Source organism: Scyliorhinus torazame, chromosome 3, assembly GCF_047496885.1.
Source record: "Scyliorhinus torazame isolate Kashiwa2021f chromosome 3, sScyTor2.1, whole genome shotgun sequence".
NCBI classification, from domain to species: Eukaryota; Metazoa; Chordata; class Chondrichthyes; order Carcharhiniformes; family Scyliorhinidae; genus Scyliorhinus; species Scyliorhinus torazame.
Window position 1 is genome coordinate 261,097,814 of NC_092709.1, and position 21,107 is coordinate 261,118,920.

The 21,107-nt window shown below is 45.8% G+C and overlaps 1 protein-coding gene across 3 annotated transcripts in view; it reads left to right on the forward strand.

Moving 5' to 3' along the window:
• Positions 1-21,107, forward strand: part of LOC140409077 (probable E3 ubiquitin-protein ligase HERC1) — a 701,933-nt gene that overhangs the window by 76,402 nt on the left and 604,424 nt on the right. For all 3 annotated transcript variants that reach the window (XM_072497165.1, XM_072497164.1, XM_072497166.1), the window contains exons 6-8: positions 6,512-6,608; positions 10,111-10,254; positions 16,439-16,566. In XM_072497165.1, the coding sequence (XP_072353266.1) occupies positions 6,512-6,608; positions 10,111-10,254; positions 16,439-16,566 (369 nt within the window). The remainder of the gene's footprint in view (positions 1-6,511; positions 6,609-10,110; positions 10,255-16,438; positions 16,567-21,107) is intronic.

Here is a 21,107-nt window from a genome sequence, read left to right on the forward strand (position 1 = left end):
ATGATGTACCACACATGTATCAAAAAAATCATAGAATGGTTACAGCAAAGAAAGAGGCCGTTCAGTTCGTCAAGTCTGTGCTGTCACAGTGCAAGGCTGATTTTCCTGCAGTCCTGCAAATATTTTCCCTTCAGGTGCTTATCCAATTTCCTTTGAAAATCATAATTGAACCAGCCTCCATTTCACGCTCAGCAAGTGCATTTATTATCCATAACCACTTACTATGTAAAACGATTTTTCTTTATGTCACCATCGTATTTTTTTGCCATTCACCTTAAATTTGTGACCTCTGATTTTCAAGACTTCTGCCAATGGGAACAGTTTTCTCCACCTACTCTGCCTAAATCTGTTCATGATTTTGAACACCTGTATCGGACCCTGTTTCAAGCTTCTCGAAAGAGAACAATCCTAGTTTCTTCAATCGATCTGCAGAACTGAAATCCCTCATTCTTAGAAATATTCTTGTAAATCTTTTCTGCATCCTAAGTGTGGTGCCAAGAATTGGACATCATTCTACGGTTGAAGCCGAACCACTGTTTAAAAAGGTTCATCATAATTTCCTTGCTTTTTTACTCTATGGCCCAATGAATTCTGTGAATTCTCTACCACAGAAGGCGGTAGAGGCCATGTCACTGAATGTATTCAAGAAAAAGGTAGATAACTTTTTAGATTCAATGGCATCAAGGAGTATGGGGAAAAAGCGGGAATATTTCACTGGGACCGAGGATCAGCCATGATATTGAATGATAGAGCAGGCTCAAAGAGTCGAATGGCTTACTCATGCTCCTTGTTGCTATGTTTCTATTTTAAAAGCACAGGATCCTATGTACCTTTTCTTCAACCCGCCCTGAACATTCAACTATTTATGTATGAACACCCCAAGGTCTCCTTGTTCCTGTACCCCTTTTAGAATTGTAAATTCTGGAATGTGTGTATCTTCATAGTTTACTGCATTAAATTTTATCTGCCATCTTATCTTTATTTTACCAACTTCAGTATCTCTTCTTGAAATCTATCACTACCCCCTTACAATATTTCCAAATGTTGTATCATCCACAAATTTAGAAATTGTACCTTGTACACCCAATGCAAGTAATTTTCGTAAAATATATCAACGAAGTAGTAGTCCTAACACTGATTCATGCGGAATTCCACTAATTCCTTTCTCCAGCCTGAGAAACAACTGTTTCCCATTAATCTGTTTCCTCTCACTTGGCCAACTTTGTATCCTTGCTGCCAGTCCCTTTTATTCAGTGGGCTTTGCAGGCATGCCTAATTATATTGCGCGTTTTCAAAAGCCTTTTGGGAGTCCATATAGACCTCATCAACTACATTAATTACTCTCATCAACCCTCTTATGTTAGCTCATCAAAAAAAAACTCCATCTTAAGTTATTGAAACATGATTTTCCTGCAACAAATCCATCCTGGATTCCCTTAAATTGAACCACACTTCTCCAGGGGGAGGCAGTAGCGTATTGGCATTGTCACTGGACTAGTAAACCAGATACCCAGGGTAATGCTCTGGGGACTCTGGTTCGAATCCCGCCACTGCAAATTTGAATTCAATAAAAATCTGCAATTAAAAAGTCTAATGATGACCATGAAACCATTGCCAATTGTCGTAAATGGTTCACTACTGTCCTTTAGGGAAGGAAATCTGCCGTCCTCACCTGTCTGGCCTACATGTGACTCCAGATCCATAGCAATGTGATTAATTCTTAACTGCCCCCTCAAAGGCAATAAGGGATGAGAAATAAATGCTGGCACAGTCAGTGACACCCACATCGCATGAACAAAGAAAAAGTGACTGTTTTTGTCCTGGATTGATGTTTCTAAAAGCTTTCCCACCCTGAGTTTAACTAGCAGGCCAGTAGTTAAGCACCCTTTTTAAAAAAACATTTGCAGTTCTGCAGTCCTCAGACATCACTCATCACCTCTGTACCCAAGCACTCATTTAGTACCTCAGTCATGCCTGTGGCTCCTTTGGTCCCTAATGTAGCCACCTGGGTTGGCCACTTCCTGACTTAAAATGGAGAACCACAAAGGCTGAAGGGAAATTCAGCCAACACAGGCAAAGACTAGCAAATACAGAAATCATGTGTATTGAAACCTGTAAGAAACCAGACAGCACTGAAACCAGCAGCCATCTGCATGGTAATGAGCAATTCCAAGGCACAATTGCAACAGTTAAGATAAATAAAGCCAAGCCAGACTCCTCGGCGCCAGCAGGAGCCAAGACAAAGGAAGGCCAACGGACACTTAGGGACCGCCCAGCGATCAGGGAACCACTCCAGCATTGGAGAAATAGATCCAAGTGATCGGAAAGTAGTCCAATCGCTTGGCACCAGGTAAGGGGTCCGCCCCGAAAGGCGGGAAGCCCTTGGGGACTATAAAGTAAAGCCCCCAAGTTCAAATCGTCCTTCTTTGGCAGGGTCACTCAGCAGCTCGAACTAACCCTTGACAGTGACCTGCCTCGCTGCCGCATCAACCAAGTAAGTCTCAAGTCAAAGCTCGCTACGAGATAGGCGCTCCTAGCTACCAGTCCATACCAGCTTTTGAATCCTACAGACACAGGACCTGAACGAAAGGCCATTTGTTCCCCTGACCTGGTGGGCCAGTCCGAAGCTAAGTATAGGCCTTTTAGTGATAGGAGTAATCTAGAAAGTAGAGTTTATGCACGAGTAGTGATTTACTGTGTATAATAAATGTGGTTTGATTTGAATCTTACTAATTGGTGTGTTGAGTTATTGATCATTACTTGAACGTGAACCTCGTGGCGGTATCATAAAGATACCTGGCGACTCTGGAGCAAAGGTTAAACAAACGGAGCAAATTACGAATTAAGAGCCAACAAAAAGTTAGCAACACTAATTGGCCCCACCCGTTCTCGTGATACTTTTATGTACTATTTATATACGTATAAATACTTTTCGATTCCCTTTAATGTTACCTGCCAGTCTCTTAGGTTGTCTCTTTGCCTCTCATGTTTCCTTTTTCATCCTGGCTATTACATGTGTTATCAACCTAGCATCTGTCATACATACCCTTTTTCTGCTTCATCCTAACCTTTATCTTATTCATTATCCAGGGAGCTCAGGCTTTGATTGCTTTACCTCTGCCTTTTATTGGAATGGTATCCAAACTGGCACCTCTTTATCGGCAGCCCATCGTTCTTCTAAAAGTTTTGCCTGATAATCTTTGATTCCAGTTTACGCAGGGCAGGTTGGGTGGATTGGCCATCATAAATTGCCCTTAGTGACCAAAAAGGTTAGGAGGGGTTATTGGTTACGGGGATAGGGTGGAAGTGAGGGCTTAAGTGGGTCTGTGCAGACTCGATGGGCCAAATGGCCTCCTTCTGCAGTGCACTGTATGTTCTATATTCTCAACGCATTGAAATTGACTCTCCAGCAGTTTCATACTTTTACTCTAATTGTTCCTTATCCTTTTCCATAGTTAGTCTGAATCTTGTGATGCTATGATCTCTATTCCTCAAATGTGCCCCTACAGACACTTGATCCACCTGACCCTGATCCACCTGACCCTGATCCACCTGACCCTGATCCACCTGACCCTGATCCCCCTGATCCCCCTGACCCTGATCCCCCTGATCCACCTGACCCTGATCCACCTGACCCTGATCCACCTGACCCTGATCCACCTGACCCTGATCCACCTGACCCTGATCCACCTGACCTTGATCCACCTGACCGAACAATTCCTCTTTCCCAGAATTCTTCAGAAATATTCCCCTCTCTCCCCTTTATACTATTATTATTCCAGTTTATATTACGATAATTCAAGTCCCCAATATAGTTTAGCACCTCTTTGTAATTTACTGCAAAAAAATGTTCCCCTATATTTTTCTCAGTAATTGGTGACCTATACACCAAGTGGTGTTGTGCCATTTCTATTATTCCTTAACTCTAACAAAATAGATTTTTTTCTGACCCCTCTAGAATATCCTCTTGCTCCAGCACTGTAATATTTTCCTTAATCAATACAGCCATGCTTTCTCCCGACTTTCCTTTCCTATCTTTCCTGAATCCAGAAATATACATTATCCAGTTCTTCCCTTTTGAACTAAGTCTCCATTATCACACCAGAACCTTGTATTCCCATGTCGGTATTTGCACCTGCAGTTCATCGACTTTAATTACCAAATTTTACATTTACATACACATGCACTAGAGCTAATTTAAATGTATTATCTCTTGCATTGTCTCTTACTCTGATCTCACCTAATTCTTTACTCTATTGCCAGCTCTCACCCAATCATGTACACATCCTGTTTCTCTTTTCTAATGCAACATCCTGGTCCCCATCCATCTGCCAAGTTTGTTTAAAGCCTTCCCAACAACACTAGTAAGCCAACCCCCAAGGACACTGGGCACAGCACTATTGAGTTGCAACCATCTAGTCTTTACAGGTACCACCTATCCTCGAACTAGTTTCAGTAGTCTGAAACCTGCCTTTCTGCACCAATTTTCCACTCTCACATTCATTTCCTCTATCCTTTTTGTAACTTATAAGAACTTGGCACTGAGAGCAACTTAGAGCTTGCTACTTTTATGGTCCTGCTTAGAAGTATCTTTCCTAACTCTCTCAAATCTTCCTGTAAGATCTCATCCATCTTTCTGCCTATGTGATTGGTAAGTGATATGAAAACTGACCTCTGGCTGTTCACCCTCTCCCCTCGTAGTGCTCTGCAGCCACTCTTTGACATGCTTTACCCTTGCACCCGGAGGCAAATTGCCAACCTTGAACCATGCCTTCAGCCTAATAAACATCTGTCTGTTCCCATAACTCGCGAACCTTCTATCTTTATTACTTTTGCAATCTTACTCCTGCTCGCCTGTGTACCAGAGCTACACATGGACCTGTGGACTTGACTTCGGCTGTACTCCCTAAAGGAGCTATTGTTCTCACCAGTACTGAGAAATGTATATTGCTTAGTGAATGAGGCATTCTCACTTGACTCTTGCACTATGACCTATCCTCCTTGATTATCTAGCAGTCACCAATTCTCTATATCCCTGCATCCTCTTAAGCAGTGGGATGACCATCTCCTGAAGCATGCTATCCATAAAATGCTAAATCTTGTGGACACACTCCATTGATGTTAGCTGCTATTCAAGCTTGAAAGCCTTGAGCATGAGCTCCTCCAGTTGACAACATTTCTTGTCCCTGCGGTTGCCTCGACACTGGAAACCTCCTGGGGCTCCCACATGGGACAGGATTTGCATTCTATGAGATTTAAGTGCCCTGTTATGCCTCTCTTTATTAGATTATTAGCCAAATTGATATCAGTAAATTTTTTAAAAATGACTCACCTAGCACTTTCCTTTCTGGTGGTGTTGTCACTTTAGGTATTTTTTACCTCAACGCATGAACACACAGGAACAATACATAAATATTTAACCCCTAAGCTTACTGTAAAACATTGGGTTCTGCTATTATAGAACATAGAACAATACAGCGCAGTACAGGCCCTTCGGCCCACGATGTTGCACCGAAACAAAAGCCATCTAACCTACACTATGCCATTATCATCCATATGTTTATCCAATAAACTTTTAAATGCCCTCAATGTTGGCGAGGTCACTACTGTAGCAGGTAGGGCATTCCACGGCCTCACTACTCTTTGCGCAAAGAACCTACCTCTGACCTCTGTCCTATATCTATTACCCCTCAGTGCTCTGTGCTGAGTATGATGGAATACCTTTACCAGAAAAGTATTAGATTTTTATATAATATTGTGTCAGTGAAACACGAAGAATATTTGAACAACAAGTACTTGCAAAACTTATGATTTTGACAAACTACGTGAGAGATTCAACAAATGGAAATGGTGGACGTTTTGTTCTCACCAATTTGTACTTTTTAAAAATGTCTTCCATTGACTTAGTCAGATAAATGTTCAGTGTGAAAGTTTTAGATAAACTCTTTTCAGGCCAATCAATTCCCTCTCTGTGATTGGGCTATCGACTACCTTCCTCAAAATAGATCTTTTCTCTCCAACTAATGGACAAAATTGCTGGCTTATCTTTGAATGTTCATCTCTGATGGATACCTGAAGTCTCAAACTATCTATTCTCTTGTATATTGACTGATCTGTGCTTTTTTTTTCAGTTTCGTTTCAGATTTATAGCTTTTTAGTTTTTTTGAATTGATATTCAAGAACTGGAGAAGATCGTTTTTTCAGATTGGTGGTCTGTAATACAATAATTCCAAATAAACAATAACTTTAGTACTGCTGAAAATGCTAATTTAATAAAATGGGAATAGCAATATTTGGAGCAGTTACTGACATTGTATTAAATTGATAATCTTGGCAGACAAATGAACCTTATTTTACTAACTTGATCATCGAGTAGTATTGTTGTGATTTTCACTGACAGTTTAAAGTTACATCATGATGCAAGATGTTATTTATTTAAAATATTAGTCTGCATGAGATCCCAGTTGGAACAAGGCAGCCACTAATAATGCATATGACTTTTCTTTCATAGATTGTGGTCTGCGTGTCAGCAGGATACAGACATAGTGCATCAGTTACATCTGATGGAGAGCTTTATACTTGGGGAGAGGGAGACTTTGGTAGACTTGGTGAGTACTTAATGCAAACTGGATGGTTCACTCGGGGGTTTTGGAGGGCAGGTCAGTAGTGTTGGTGAATGTGTACACTGTAGATTTCATGGAGGGTGATGGTGACTATTCTGGATGCGGACATGCATCAGTTGCTCAGGGATTGGAATAGGGTCTTGGATCCGAAGGTGGACCGTTATAAGCCAAAATCTTTGACCCCTTTGTTGGGGGGAGGGTGAAGTTGTTGGCAGCGTTTATGAGGGAGATGGGTGGGCCAGACCCATGGAGGTTTATACACCCAGAGGGCAGGGAGTTCTCTTTCTTGCCAGTGCACAAGGTCTAGTCACGTATTGATTTTTGTATTATGGGGAAGTCCCTGTTGCTGCACGTGCGGAGAGCGGCATATTCAGCAAATGTAATTTCAGATCACGCCCCGTACCTGGTAGATGTGGTGCTGGAGAGGAGGCTGGGAGCTTAGATATAGGATTGTTAGCAGATTTGGGATATTATGAGGGAGACCAGGGCGATTGATGAACTTTTGGATTTAATAAAAATGGGGAGGTCTTGCCGTAGGTGTTATGGAAGGTGTTGAAGGCAGTTGTGTAAGGAGAGATAAGTGCATGTAAGGCACAGGTGGGTAGGGAGGCTAGGGAGGAACGCCAGTGGCTGGTGGATGATCTGGTTGACAGTAAATTTGCGGAGGGTCCCACCCCAGAGCTGTTGGCTAGTAGGAAGGTATTACAGACGTAGTTTAACCTGGCGAACAAGGGGGTGATGTACATACATGGGGAGAAGGCCAGCTGCTTGTTGGCTGGCTAGTTGAGATGGCAGACAGCTTCTCGAGAGATTGTTCTGGTGCTGGATATGGGAGGTGGGCTGGTGGCTGCGCCCGAGAAGGTGAATACGGCGTTTGAGGTGTTCTATGAGAGGCTATACAGGTTGAAAACGGAGGATGAATTGGACATGCAGGAGTTTTTGGAGGGGTTGGAGTGTCCTACATTGGAGGAGGAGGATCGGGAAGGGTTAGAGGAGTCACTGCGGTGGAGGAAGTTTGGAAGGTAATCGGAAACAGGCAGACAGGTAAATGGCCAGATAGGTTCCCGGTGAAAATTTTATTAAAAGTTTACCAACCGGCTTATACCTTTTTTATAATCTTTATTATTGTCACAAGTAGGCTAACATTAACACTGTAATGAAGTTACTGTGAAAATCCCCGAGTCGCCACACTCCGGTGCCTATTCGGGCACACTGAGGGAGGGTTCAAAATGTCCAATTCATCTAACAGCACTTCTATCGGGACTTGTGGGAGAAAACCGGAGCTCCCGGATGAAACCCACGCAGACACGGGGAGACCATGCAGACACCGCACAGGCAGTGACCCAAACGAGAATCGAACCTGGGACCCTGGCACTGTGAAGCAACGGTGCTAACCACTGTGCTACCATGCCACTCCTGGTTAGTGGAGGCATTTGAGGACTCAATGACTTGGGGGTCGTTCCCGGAGACGATGAGGCAGGCATCTATCTCTCTCCTTCCGAAGAAGCAGAAGGACCCGGTGGAATGTGGTTCATATCAGGCAATTTCGTTATTGAACATTGATACAAAGATCCTGGCAAAGGTGCTGGCGCTCAGATTGGAGAAGTGCTTCCTGAGCATTGTTGGGGAGGATCAAACAGGGTTTGTGAAGGGTAGACACTTGTCCTTTAATGTGCGCCGTCTGTTCCACTGTCGGTTTGGGGGGTGGGGGGGGAGGTCATTGTGGCGCTGGCGCGGAAAAGGCCTTTGATGGGGTCGAGTGGAAGTATCTGTTTTGGAGCTGTTCGGGATTGGGCCCAAGATTGTGTCATGGGTGAGACTGTTATACAAGGAACCCAAGGCTAGTGTTCGCATGAATGATATGAGCTCGAAGTTTTTTCAGCTGTATAGGGGAACTAGGCAGGGGTGCCCCTATGTCCCCGCTCTTATTTGTGTTGGTGATAGAACCTTTGGAATTTGGGTGAGTGGAGGGGGGGGGGGGGGTCGTCCAGTTAGTGTACATTTCGGACCCAGTCCCTACAGTGGGGGGCATAATGGTGCTGTTGAAGCGGTTTGGTGCATTCTCTGGGTATAAGTTAGACTTGGAGAAGAGTGAGTGTATTTCGATTACCCTGCCGCAGAAGGGAGATAATTTGAGGGTGTTGCCTTTTTGTTTGATGGGCACTCATTTTAGATATTTAGCAGTGCAGATACCGCGGGATTGGGCTTGGCTTCATAATTTAAACTTTGAGTCTGGTGGGTCAGGTTAAGCGGTACCTATGGAGGTGTGATAACCTCCCTCTGTCCTTGACAGGCCGAGTGCAATCTGTGAAGATGAACATTTTGACACCTTTTCAGTTCCTATTCCAGTGCTTGCTGTTTTTTTGCGGGGGTGGAGAGGCTGATTTTTTACCCTTTATTGGATAATGTTGTTAGGATTCGTTGAACGGTCCTGCAAAGGGATTGGCAGCCAGGGGGTTTGGCATTGCTGAGCTTGATCTACTATTGGACGGCAAACGCTGAGAAGGTGTTGGGTTGGTGTGGGGATCAGGAGGCAGTGTGGGTAAAGATGGAGTCGGGCTTACATGAGGGGACGGGGCTGTGGGCGCTGGCAACCTCTCCAGGGACGTATTCAGGTAATCCAGTGGTGGTTGCGGCATTGAAAATCTGGTGTCAATTTCGCCAGCATTTTAAATTGGATCGGATGTCGAAGCGGGCGCTGATTTGTGATGATCGTTTGAGCCGGCAAGACTGGTTGCCAGGTTTTGGGGCTGAGTGGATAAGAGGGTGGATGGCATGGAGGGCTTGTTTCTTGAGGACAGTTTGCAAGCCTGGAGTAGCTGTCAGAGAAGTTGGGTTTTTGTAGGCGGAAAGCTTTAGGTATCTGCAGGTGAGGGACTTGCGAGGAAGGTTTTCCTGTCTGGGTCTGTATTCATTGGAGTTTAGAAGAGAGAGGATGACCTTATTCAAACGTATAAGATCCTTTGGGGGCTTGGCACGGTATATGAGATGTTTTCACTAATGGGAGAGTCTCAAACAAGGGGACATAGCGACAAAATGGGGGAAATTTCTTCTGGCAGAGGGTGGTTGAGGCTGGATGTTTGTAAGTATTTAATGTGGAGGTAGATAAATATTTGATAGATTGAGGAATAGAGGGCTATGGGAAATGGCACAGAAAAAGAGTTGAGGCTGGCGTAGATCAGTCAAAATCATATTAAACGGCAGGGCAGGCTTGTAGGGCCTGGTGGCCTAGTCCTTCTATTTATTGTGATCTTGTGTTGTGTTGTATTCTTGCGATTTGGATCAGTGTGGTGTTGTCTATTCCTGTTTCAGTGTGCTGTCCTTTTTGTTGAATTAAAATAAATTATAATTGCTAACATTCAAATGTTTGCCATTTTCTCAAATTTGATTTTAAGTTTGTTAAATTTTCAGTTGCAGAATATGTCTGTAGGTGCATAAGTTATTTAGCCTGATGGTATATCATTTGTTTATTCCTTGTAAACTTCAGGACACAGCGACAGTCATAGTCGTAATTTGCCAGCTCTTGTGAAAGATATCAGTAGTGTTGGCCAAGTAGCTTGTGGCAGCTCCCATACTATTGCTGTGTCACAGGATGGACGAACGGTGTGGTCATTTGGAGGGGGAGACAATGGTAAGCTGAATCCACCTTCATTCTTTATTAAACAGAAATGTTAGAACATTTGTATTCATAATACTTTTGAAGGTGGCTTGAGAAGTTGAGAAGACTATTCAAAAAGCATATGGGATAGGAATGCAGCAGTATGGAGGTTTTGCTAAACTGTTACAAATCACCAGTTAATCCCCAGCTGGAGTATTGTGTTCACTTTTGAGCACCATACTCTGGAAAGGATGGCAAGGTCTTGGTGAGGGTGCAGAGGAAATTCACCGAGAATGGTTCCATGGAACAGTTAGTTTGGTTATGTGAAAGACTGGAGAAACTGGAATCGTTTTTCTGAGAGCAGAGTGGGTTAAAGGGAGAGTTTTAAAAAATATATTTTTACTGAGCTTTTAACATTTTATATCACAAATCCATAGGGCCAAACTGACCAACACAAAAATCAGTTAAAGAACACGTTCCACCAACAGCTGTAGCAATAGCTCCCCTTAATGAAAATATTTCTCTTGCAAACTTTACATTGCAAGACTTGGCCAAAACACTCATTTACAGTGGTTTATGTGCATTGTGGTTCAGGCATTAATTTGCCAGCTAACTGATCTATTATAGTTTCCCTCCCTTCTGCCTGTCTCCCATGTTTCTCTTGGGTGCATTCTCTCTCTCTCTCTCTCTCTGTCTCTCTCCCCCTCCCCCACCCTTTCTTTCTCTTCCTTGTTCCGTGACTTGCTCTGTCCGGCAGGAGCCTCTGGGCGATCAGGGAAGCAAAGGGTAGGGCGTTAACCCCTCCCCGTGAAGAGCTCTGGCTGCTCTGATACTCCGAACACTGCCACTAGTGGACAAGGCTCCATCCTCACTTCCACAACCTTGGACATGGCCTCAAAGAAGAACATCCAGTACCCGACAAGACTGGGGCACTGTGGGAGTGGTTGGCTGGGCCTCCCTGGCACCGTCCACATTTGACCTCCTTCTTCAGAAAGAGCCCAATCATTTGTCAGCTTTGAAAACGAGTCATTCAGACTCGAAACGTTAGCTCCCTTTTCTCTCCACCGATGCTGTCAGCCTTGCTGAAATTGCCCAGTATTTTCTGTTTTTGTTTCAGATTCCAGATCCGCGGTAATTTGCTTTTATGTACCTTGGGTCGTTCCCTCTCGGGAGCTGAAACCTCTGAGTCCTCTCGTCCTGTCTCCACCTCTTGAAAGAGGCTTCCATTGTTGTGGGAGTGAACCTGTGATTATTGCAGATAGAGGCCATGGTGAACATTTTGGTTAGTCCGAAGTGCTGCCTCATTTGATTCCACGTTCGGAGTGTGGTTACTACCACTGGGCTTTTTTGAGTATCTGGCCCTGGTGGGATGGGAGTGCGGTTGTGGCTAGCGTTCGGAAGGATGTCCCTGCACAAGAACCTTCCTCTGTCCTCACCTGCTCCGCTCCTGGTTCCTTGACCCATCCCTGTACTCTTTCTGCGGTGGACACGCACGCGCACACACACACGAACGTGCATGCACGCGCGCACACACTCATACACTCACAAACACCATGATTGACTTATTGGCGGTGTTGAAAAAGACCTTGGGAATGTGGATCGAGAGTGATCTGAACAGAAAGCCGGACCTGGGCAGCACGTTCATCTTGATCGTCTGCAGTCTCCCTGCATGGGAGAGTGGGAGTGAACCCCACCTCTACAGATTCTTTTTAACTTCTTCCACCAGACTCACCAGGTTCCACTTGTGGATCCATGTCCAGTCATGGGCTATTTGGATCCCCCAGATCACAGAGTTTGATCTGGGACAGTTTGAACGGCTGCCCTCCAGCTCTGCTTGTTCTTTTTAGCCTTAGTTTTATTACCTCTGATTATGTCACCTTTGCTCACGAGTCGCCAGGTATCTTTCTGATACCGCCACGTGGTTCAAGCTCGAGTTATGATTAATAAGTCAGCACACCACTTAGTAAGATTGAAATCAACGGTCATTTATTATATACAACAAGTAATGCTTACACAATAATCCCACTATCTATATAGAAACCTACCACTACTGGCCAATACTAAACTTTAGGAAGTGCCCACCAGGTCAGGGAAACAAATGGCTTATCGAATCCGATCTGGCCTGCGGGATTCAAAAAGGCTGATACAGGTCGATGGCTAGGAGTCTTTATCGGGTAGCGATCGCTGGAGTCAAACTTACAGTTTCTGGTCGATGTTCTTGCGAAGGTCTCGAGCAGGAGAAGAAGGGAGAGAGAGCGAGATCTGAACTTGGCCCCTCACTTTATAGGGCCCAGGGGCTTCCCGCCTCTCAGGGCGGCCCTTGACCCTGAGTCCCAAGTGATTGGACTTGTTCCCAATCACTGGGTTCGATACGTCCAATAACGGGGCGATTCCTCGATCGGGGGGTGGTCGTTCACCTGTCTTTGTTTCGGCCACTGCAGGCGCCGACAGGTCTGGCCCGGCATTCAATTGCTAATATGTTGCAATTGTTCCCGGGGTAGCCGATTAAACTGCAGATGTCTGGGTTCATGTGCTGCTAATGGTCTTGAGTATCGATCTGGGCCGACTTCCCCAGAGCCGAATACTCTATTCTGTCTGCAGCTGTCCGTTTGTGTCCTGTTGGCTGCTTTTCCCATCAGCCTTTTCGGTGAGCCATTTTAAATCGGGTTTTGGCCACATTAATAGGGAATCAGCCATTTTAGATGGCTACATGCTCTACCCCCTGTGAAGGCTCCAAACTCTTTCAGGAGTTTCATTATTCTTTCCATGCTGGCCAGGGGTAGAGGTGTAGGTCTTCTGCACAGAGAGTCTCCCCTTTGGACACCTCTCCACCCCTTCGTCGCTCTAAGGGCGATTGCCAGTGGCTCGATCGGCAGGGCAAACAGCAGAGGGGACAGCGGGCATCCCTGCTTCGTGCCTCTGTGTAGCCGAAGGTATACAGAACTGGACGTGTTGGTCCGAATGATCGCTATGGGAGTGCTGTACAGTAGTTCCACCCAGGAGGTGAACTCTGGCCCAAGCCCAAACCGTTCCAGTACCTCTATGAGGTACTTCCATTTAACCCTGTCAAAGACCTTTTCTGCAACCAGGGAGGTGATGATCCCCGCAGATTGGGTCATTATCATGTTCAGCAGGTGCTTGATGTTCGCTGTTAGCTGCATGCTCCTGACAAAGCCCGTCTGATCTTCCGCTACTACCTCTCTCCTGACCCGTCGCCAGGACCTTGGAGTCGGTGTTGAGGAGTGAGATGGGTCTTTAGGACCTGCATTCCATCGGGTCTTTGCCTTTTTGGGGGTTTGGCGATATTGAGGCCTGAGCCAACGTTGGTGGCAGGGTACCCCTTATTAGTGAGTCTGCGAACATTCCCCGCAGGTGTGGGGCCAGTGCTGGCGCAAATATTTTATAGAAGTCCATCGGGAATCTGTCTGGCCCCGGCACCTTCCCCACCTGCAAGGAGTTAATGCTCTCCATGACTACCCTCCATTCTAATGGTGCTTCCAGGCCCCGTCCCCTATCTCCCCCCAAGACCGGCATGTTCAGTCCGTCCAGAAATTGCTTAATCTTCGAGTCCCCCTCTGGGTACCCTCCGGTAAGCTCAAAATGCGGAGATGCTGGCATCACGACCGATTCTCCTGGTCCTCGACCTTCCCTTTCAGCATCTCTTGGGTTGCCACCAACCTTGCCACCTCCGTCTCCAATGAGACGATCCATAGAATCCCTACAGTGCAGAAGAGGCCATTCGGCCCATCGAACCTCTGAAAGAGCATGTTACTGAGGACGAATCCCCCCACCCTATCCCCGTAACCCACCTCGGGGCAATTTAGCATAACAAATCTACCTCACATGCACATCTTTCGACTGGGAGGAAACCAGAGCAGCCGGAGTAAACCCACGCAGACACGGGAAGAATGTGCAAACTCCACACAGTGACCCGAGGTCGAAATCGAACCTGGGTCCCTGGTGCTGTGAGGCACAGTGCTAACCACTGTGCCACCGTGCCGCCCAGTTGCTCTGGTCGGTGACTGCCTTCTCCAGCTCCCCAATGTTTGCCTCTGGTCATTGCTCCATCTTTTCCAGCGCCACTTTGAAGGGGGCCATGGCATCCGCAACTGCTGCCTTCACCTTTGCCATCATCTCTAGTTTGATGCCGTCTCTGTGCTTTAGGAGCTGCTGCGTTAGGAGTTCCATCCATTCGCTTATCAGGAGGTAGGCCGGCATTTGCCTCGGTGACTCGGCTTGTTCAGGTACAGCCAGCTCAGTCCCCACACTGTGTGCTTGTCGTTCACCTGATCTTCCTTTCCAGGCTTTAACTGATCCTGCCGTCTTTTCATCCCCTAGAATTGTTTGCGGGCATTTTTCGGTTACTGTGGTGATCTTGAAGGAGGATTGGGGAAATTTTTGCAAACTTAGTAGCCTATTTGTGGGCTAAAAGTGCCCAAATTCTTACTTCCAGGAGGAGAGCCACCTTTCCTGTGTCCGTTCAGCATATCTCCGTCACCGGACGTCGGTTACAGGGAGAATTAATAGCAGCCTTTAAAATCATGAAGGGTTTTGAGAGAGTAAAAACTCCTTCCCGCTGAAAGGAGTGTTGCGTACTAGGTGACATGGATTTGAGGGATTACACAGAAATGTCAGAAGGAAAATAAGGGAAATTGTTATTGCACAGCAAATTATAATTGGGAATGCACTGCATAAAATGTTGGTGGATACAAATTCAAGAGTCGGTTAAAAGGGAATTGAATAAATGCTTGAAATTCTGAAAGGAAGTCTATGGGGAAAGAGCAGGGATAGTTCTTCTGAGAGTGTCACAGGAACGATATCTGGAATTACCTCCAGTGCTGTGTGATTGGATAATTGACTGCAGTAAACAAAGCCGCTTTTTAGGACATTTTGATTTAATGTTGTGAACAACATTTCTGCCCACATACATGTTCAGTATTCATCTTTGCCAATAATATGTTTAAGCTGTGTTTTAAATCCTGAAAAAAATCAGATCTGTGTAAATATTAATTTTTCATGTTACATATTTTGGAAATTCTTGTGCTTCTTGATGGAGAAAAAATTGTCATAGTGACGAAGGACAAAGGACAGACTATTCAAAATTTTGAGCATTGGATGTATATTTTCCTATTGCACGAAGAGAAATAAATCCTGTTCAAACCCCATGACACAATGCCTTCTGGATATAGTTGTCAGAAGACGACTCTGGGTCCATTTGGTCCACCTGTTTGCAGTTTAATCTAGGAATTCTAATATTCTTTTTTTATTTGTTGGCAGGAACCTGTCTCGTTCCTTCTTGAAACCCATTAAAATTTCCATATATTCCCTTTTTTAGTAAAATATATATTTTTTGTATTTCATATGTTCTTTTGTTGTCGTTTAGTTTTTAATGTAGCTCCTTGTGCTTAAATTCTGTCTATTGCAGAAGAACTTACCTGGATCCAATTTCTTGAGTCAGTCATTTGAGTTATCCATATTGCTGCTGACCAAGTGATCTCAATGGCAACATTTTTTTTAAAGCTGTGAACAACATTGGGCGGCATAGTAACACAGTGGTTAGCACCTTTGCTTCACAGCTCCAGGGTCCCAGGTTCGATTCCTAGCTTGGGTCTCTGTCTCTGCAGAGTCTGCACGTCCTCCCCATGTCTGCGTGGGTTTACTCCGGGCGCTCCGGTTTCCTCCTGCAAGTCCCGAAAGACGTGCTTGTTAGATGAATGGGACATTCTGATTTCTCCCTCTGTGTACCCAAACAGGCACCGTAGTGTGGTGACTCGGGGATTTTCACCGTAACTTCATTGCAGTGTTAATGTAAGCCTACTGTGACAATAATAAAGATTATTAATAATGCTGAGTGTGTTCCAAGGTAGTTATCTAAGGATTGAAGTAAAATCAGCTGCTTTTTCTTTCTGTTGGCTCATCATTTCAACGTTATGCTGTGTCGCTCTCAGCAAACTGCAGACTTTGAGCTGGATTTATGCTCCCCTATCAGTGGATTTGAAAGTGGGACAGTGCTCATAAAACCCAGCACTTGTCTCCCTACCCGCCCTTTTCCTGTATGAAATGTTACAGGGTGGCAAGAGAGACATTGGGCGGCCTGCCCAAATCTAGGAGGTTGTACAGAAATAAGTAACGCAAAAAAATGTTTGATACCATCAAAGTTATATTGGATTTTCATTTCCTGATCCATTTCCTAATTGGTATAATTCTGTAATCTTAGGTAAACTTGGTCATGGGGAAACTAACCGAGTGTACAGACCAAAGGTTATTGAATGTTTACAAGGACTGTACGTTAGGAAGGTGTGTGCCGGGAGCCAGTCTTCACTTGCATTAACTTCTGCTGGACAGGTAAAGGAATAACTTGGTGGCAGATTTATCATTTAACTGTGTGGATTTCTGTATTGATATTGTATATACAAAATCTGTAGAGAATCACCATCATCCTAGCTATATAGATAGAGAACAGAAGGAGAAAGCTACTTTCTTAGAATCATAGAACCCTACAGTGCAGAAGGAGGCACATCAAGTCTGCACAGACCCTCCGAAAGAGAACTCCACCCAGCGCACGTCTCCACCCAAAGACATGCAGGTTAGGTGGATTGGCCATGATATATTGCCCTTAGTGACCAACAGGTTCGGAGAGGTTATTGGGTGAAGGGGATAGGGTGGAAATGAGGGCTTAAGTGGGTCGGTGCAGACTCGATGGGCCGAATGGCCTCCTTCTGCACTGTATGTTCTATGTTCTATCCCCATAACCTCATCTAACCTTTTAAAATATGCTTATGAATGATAAAATTGTTACATTAACGTAAGTATTTTCAGTCTGATGATGACATGACAACAGACATGGGAAAGTGAGAAATTTGTTATCATCTAATACACAAATAATTGACTATGAAAGGGCTTGCCCTACCCCCAGCCCCAACATACTTCCCAAATTTTAATTTGATGCTTGTGGATGAGATTTTAAAATCTAAATATGCAACACTTATGGCATGCATTTTTGTAATTTATTTTGTACGATTGAATCCAGATTTCAATGTAGAGGAACATTGATAGCTCTTACTTATAGTTGAATGAGAATTGCTTTTAAGTTCAGTTGTACACAAAGGCCAGGATTATCCTTGAAAAAGGTAAGGGCGTTCAACTCACGCTCACTCAATAGTAGGTTTTCACACCTTATCATGGGCTTCAGACACCATTAATTATTCATCTCGGGGTTCATGCCGTATCGCTGGTGGGCAGCCTCTGATTTGCTCGCCGCACCAAAACCTGAGAGCTCCGCAACTCTGGGCATCGTATCTAAAGGGTGCATCTGCAGAGTGATCGCACTCTCTCAGTCTAGTAAAGCTCCACAGAACAACTGGCATCCAAAGTGAGCAAGCATGCAGTACCCCAAATTTAGTGATGCCTGTTGTGTTTTTAGTGTTTCCTCGGGAGCAGCCCCGTAGCTGAAGAGGGGCACTTTAAGAAAATGATTCTGATGACATAATTGGCCGTTTGTGCGGGCAAACGGGCAATCTAGCAGCTGGTGTTAACATCTTCTAAATAAAGCTGTATATTTTGGTTGAACCTCAAAGGCCGGTCAACTCAATATTGAATCTGCCACATAAAGACTGGTGATGCGGTAGGCGAACAGTGTTTGTAGGCACCTAAAAAAACCAAAATTGGAATTGTTGCTACATGAAAGCTGCCGACTGAGGAGCGAAAGAACAGTTGCAGCCACCGTTGGAACATAAAAATTAGAAGGAAACCACCTTGGAGAGAAGCCTGCTGTGTGCTCCGCCCGAAAGGAAATCGGTAACCCTGAGTAGCAAGTACACTGCAACACCAAATTTAGGACTGGGAAATGCTGCAAAACACAAAGGGAAAAAGGCTGAGCTTGGGTTGTGCCTTGTTTTGGGGAGCAGCGAAGCAGGGTAGTGCTAAAGATTTGTTGCACATTGTGCACACGCAGGTCCTTCCACGGAGATTTTGGCACGATGGGATCTTTTGATGAGAATATTGAGTTTTAAAAAAATATATTTTATTCCAAACTTATTCAAAACAGTTACAAAACATGAACAATCCAGGGAGCATGCTCCCCATCACACAATTATACAGTTGGTACAAATCTTTCCCCATTTTCACCCCACACACCCCTCCTCCGCATGCCAAACACCATCCTTAAATATGGCCTTAAACAGTCCCCACCTTGCCTCAAAGCCCTTCACTGAACCCCTCAGTTCATATTTAATCTTTTTCAGACGGTGAAAGCCATGTAAGTCTCCTAGCCAGGCTGCCACCATCAGCAGCGTTGCCGACCGCCACTCCAACAAGTTCCTTCGCTGGGCAACCAGAGAGGCGAAGGTCACGACATTGGCCTTCCTCCCCTCCATCAGCTCTGGCTTCTCTGATATCCCGAATATCGCCACCATAGGATCCGGCCCGACCTCTTCCCCCACAATCTTTGTTAGTGTCGTGAATACTCCTGCCCAGTATCTCGCCCAACTTCTCACAGCCCCAGATCATATATGCGTGGTTTGCTGTCCGCTGCCACACTTCTCGCACTAGTCTACCACTCCCTGGAAGAACCCACTTATTCTCGCCCAAGTCATATGCACCCTGTGTACCACCTTGAATCGTATTAGGCTCATCCTCGCACACAAGGAAGTCGCGTTTACCCTACATAGCGCCTCACTCCACACTCCCCAGTTTATCTCCCCTTCCAGCTCCCCCTCCCACTTCTCCTTATTCTCCACCACCTGCTCACCCCCCTGTTCTTCCAGCCATCCATATATGTCTCCGATTCTGCCCTCCTCTTCCACGTCCGGGAGCAGCAGTCACTCCAGTAAGGCATACTTCGGCAGCTTGGGGAACTCTTTCCAGAACTTCCGCCCAAATTCCCATACCTGCATGTATCTGAACTCACTTCCTCTTGGGAGCTCTACCCTCTCCTTCAGTTCCTCTATACTAGCAAACCTCTCTTCCAGGTGCAGATCCCTCGCCCTCACCAGCCCCACTTCTCTCCACTTCCTGTACATACCATCGTCCCCCCCCCCCCCCCCCCCCCCCCCGGGCTCAAATCCGTGGTTTTCGCACAGAAGCGTTAACGCCAACATCCCCACTATCTAAAATGCCTCCTCAGTTGGCTCCACACCTTCACTGTGGATTGCACCACTAGGCTCTCCGTATACATCCTTGGAGCCAGTGGCAACGCCACCATTACCATAGTCCTCAAGCTGGACCACCTACAAGATTCCTCCTGCATTCTAACCCATGCTGCCACTCTCCTTCCCACCACCGCCTCACCTTCTCCATATCCGTCGTCCAATAATAATGTAACAAGTTTGACAACGCCAACACCCCCTTCTGCCTCTGTGACAGGGCCCTCTTAAACCATGGTGCTTTCCTCCCCGTCACACACACTCTGAAATAATCGTATCCACCGTCCGGAAAAAGTCCTTTGAAACAAAAATCGGGAGCGTCTGGAATATGAACAAGAACCTTGGCAGGATATTCATTTTCACCACTTGGACCATCCCGCCAGCGTCAGATGCAGCATATCCCACCTCTTGAAACCTCCCTGATCTCCTACACCAGCTTTGTTAAATTCGATTTAAGCAACGTTGCCCACTCTCCTGTTGCTTGAATTCCCAGGTATCTGAACCTGTCTCTGGCTACCTTGAATGACAGCACCCCAAGCTGGCTCTCCGACCCAATTCGTTCACCAGGAACTTTTCACTTCCCTATGTTCAACTTCTATCCTGTGGAAGCCCTAAACCTCTCTTATAGGCCCATAATCCTCCCCATTCTCTCCAACGGGTCCGACACCTACAATAACAGGTCGTCCGCATATAGCGACACCTGATGCTCCCCCTCGTAATCCCTTGCCACTCTGCTGACCCCCTGAGGGCCATTGCCAGGACCTCTATTGCAAGCGCGAACAGCAGCAGTGGGCACCCTGCCTTCCCCTGTTTAACCCAAAACATTATGAGCTCATATCGTTGGTCTGTACCGGTGCCACATATAACGGGCGCGCCTATGCCACAAACATCGGCCCAAAACTTCCCAGGACCTCTAATAGGTACCGCCACTCTACCCGGTCAAATGCCTTCTTCGCATCCATGGACACCACTGCCTCCGGCACCCGTCCTCTTGACTGAGTCATAATGACATTTAACAGCTGCCTTATATTACTGAAGAGATGCCTGTCCTTTACGAAACCCGTTTAGTTCTCTGTGAACACCCCCGGGACACAACCTTTCATCCTCCCCGTCACCAGCTTAGCCAGCACTTTTACATTTGTGTTTAACAGCGATATGGGCCTGTACGACTCGTGTTCTAATGGGTCCTTCCCCGTCTTTGGTATTAAAGTAATTGTCGCCTGCGTCATCGTCTCCGGCAGCTCCCCCTTCTCCAGCGCCTCACTAAATGCCCCCAGCAAATTTGGCGCCAGTTCCGTCGCAAACTCCTTATAAAATTCCACCCGGTGACCATCCGGCCCCAGGACCTTTCCTGACTTCATACCTTTTATACTGTCCAATACCTCCCTCAGCCCCAAAGGCTTCTCTGGCACCTGCCTCTTCCCTTCCTCCAGCTGTGGGAACTCCAGCCCTGCCAAAAACTGCCCGATGTCCCCTTCTCATTTTCACCCCCAAAATCCCAGACATAGTCTTGAAGAAGGATGCCCAGAACTTGACCAACTTAGGACAGGGCCAAAACATATGCGCGTGGTTCACCAGCCCCCTTGAACACTGCTCGCATCTATCTTCCACCCCCTCATCTGTGCCCGAGGCATGCGTGCCCTGTGTACCAATTTAAACTGAATCAAACTCTGTCTTGCACACAAGGAGGTAGAATCATCCCTTTGTAAAATCTCGTTCCAACCCCTCCTGCCCCTGAGGGGG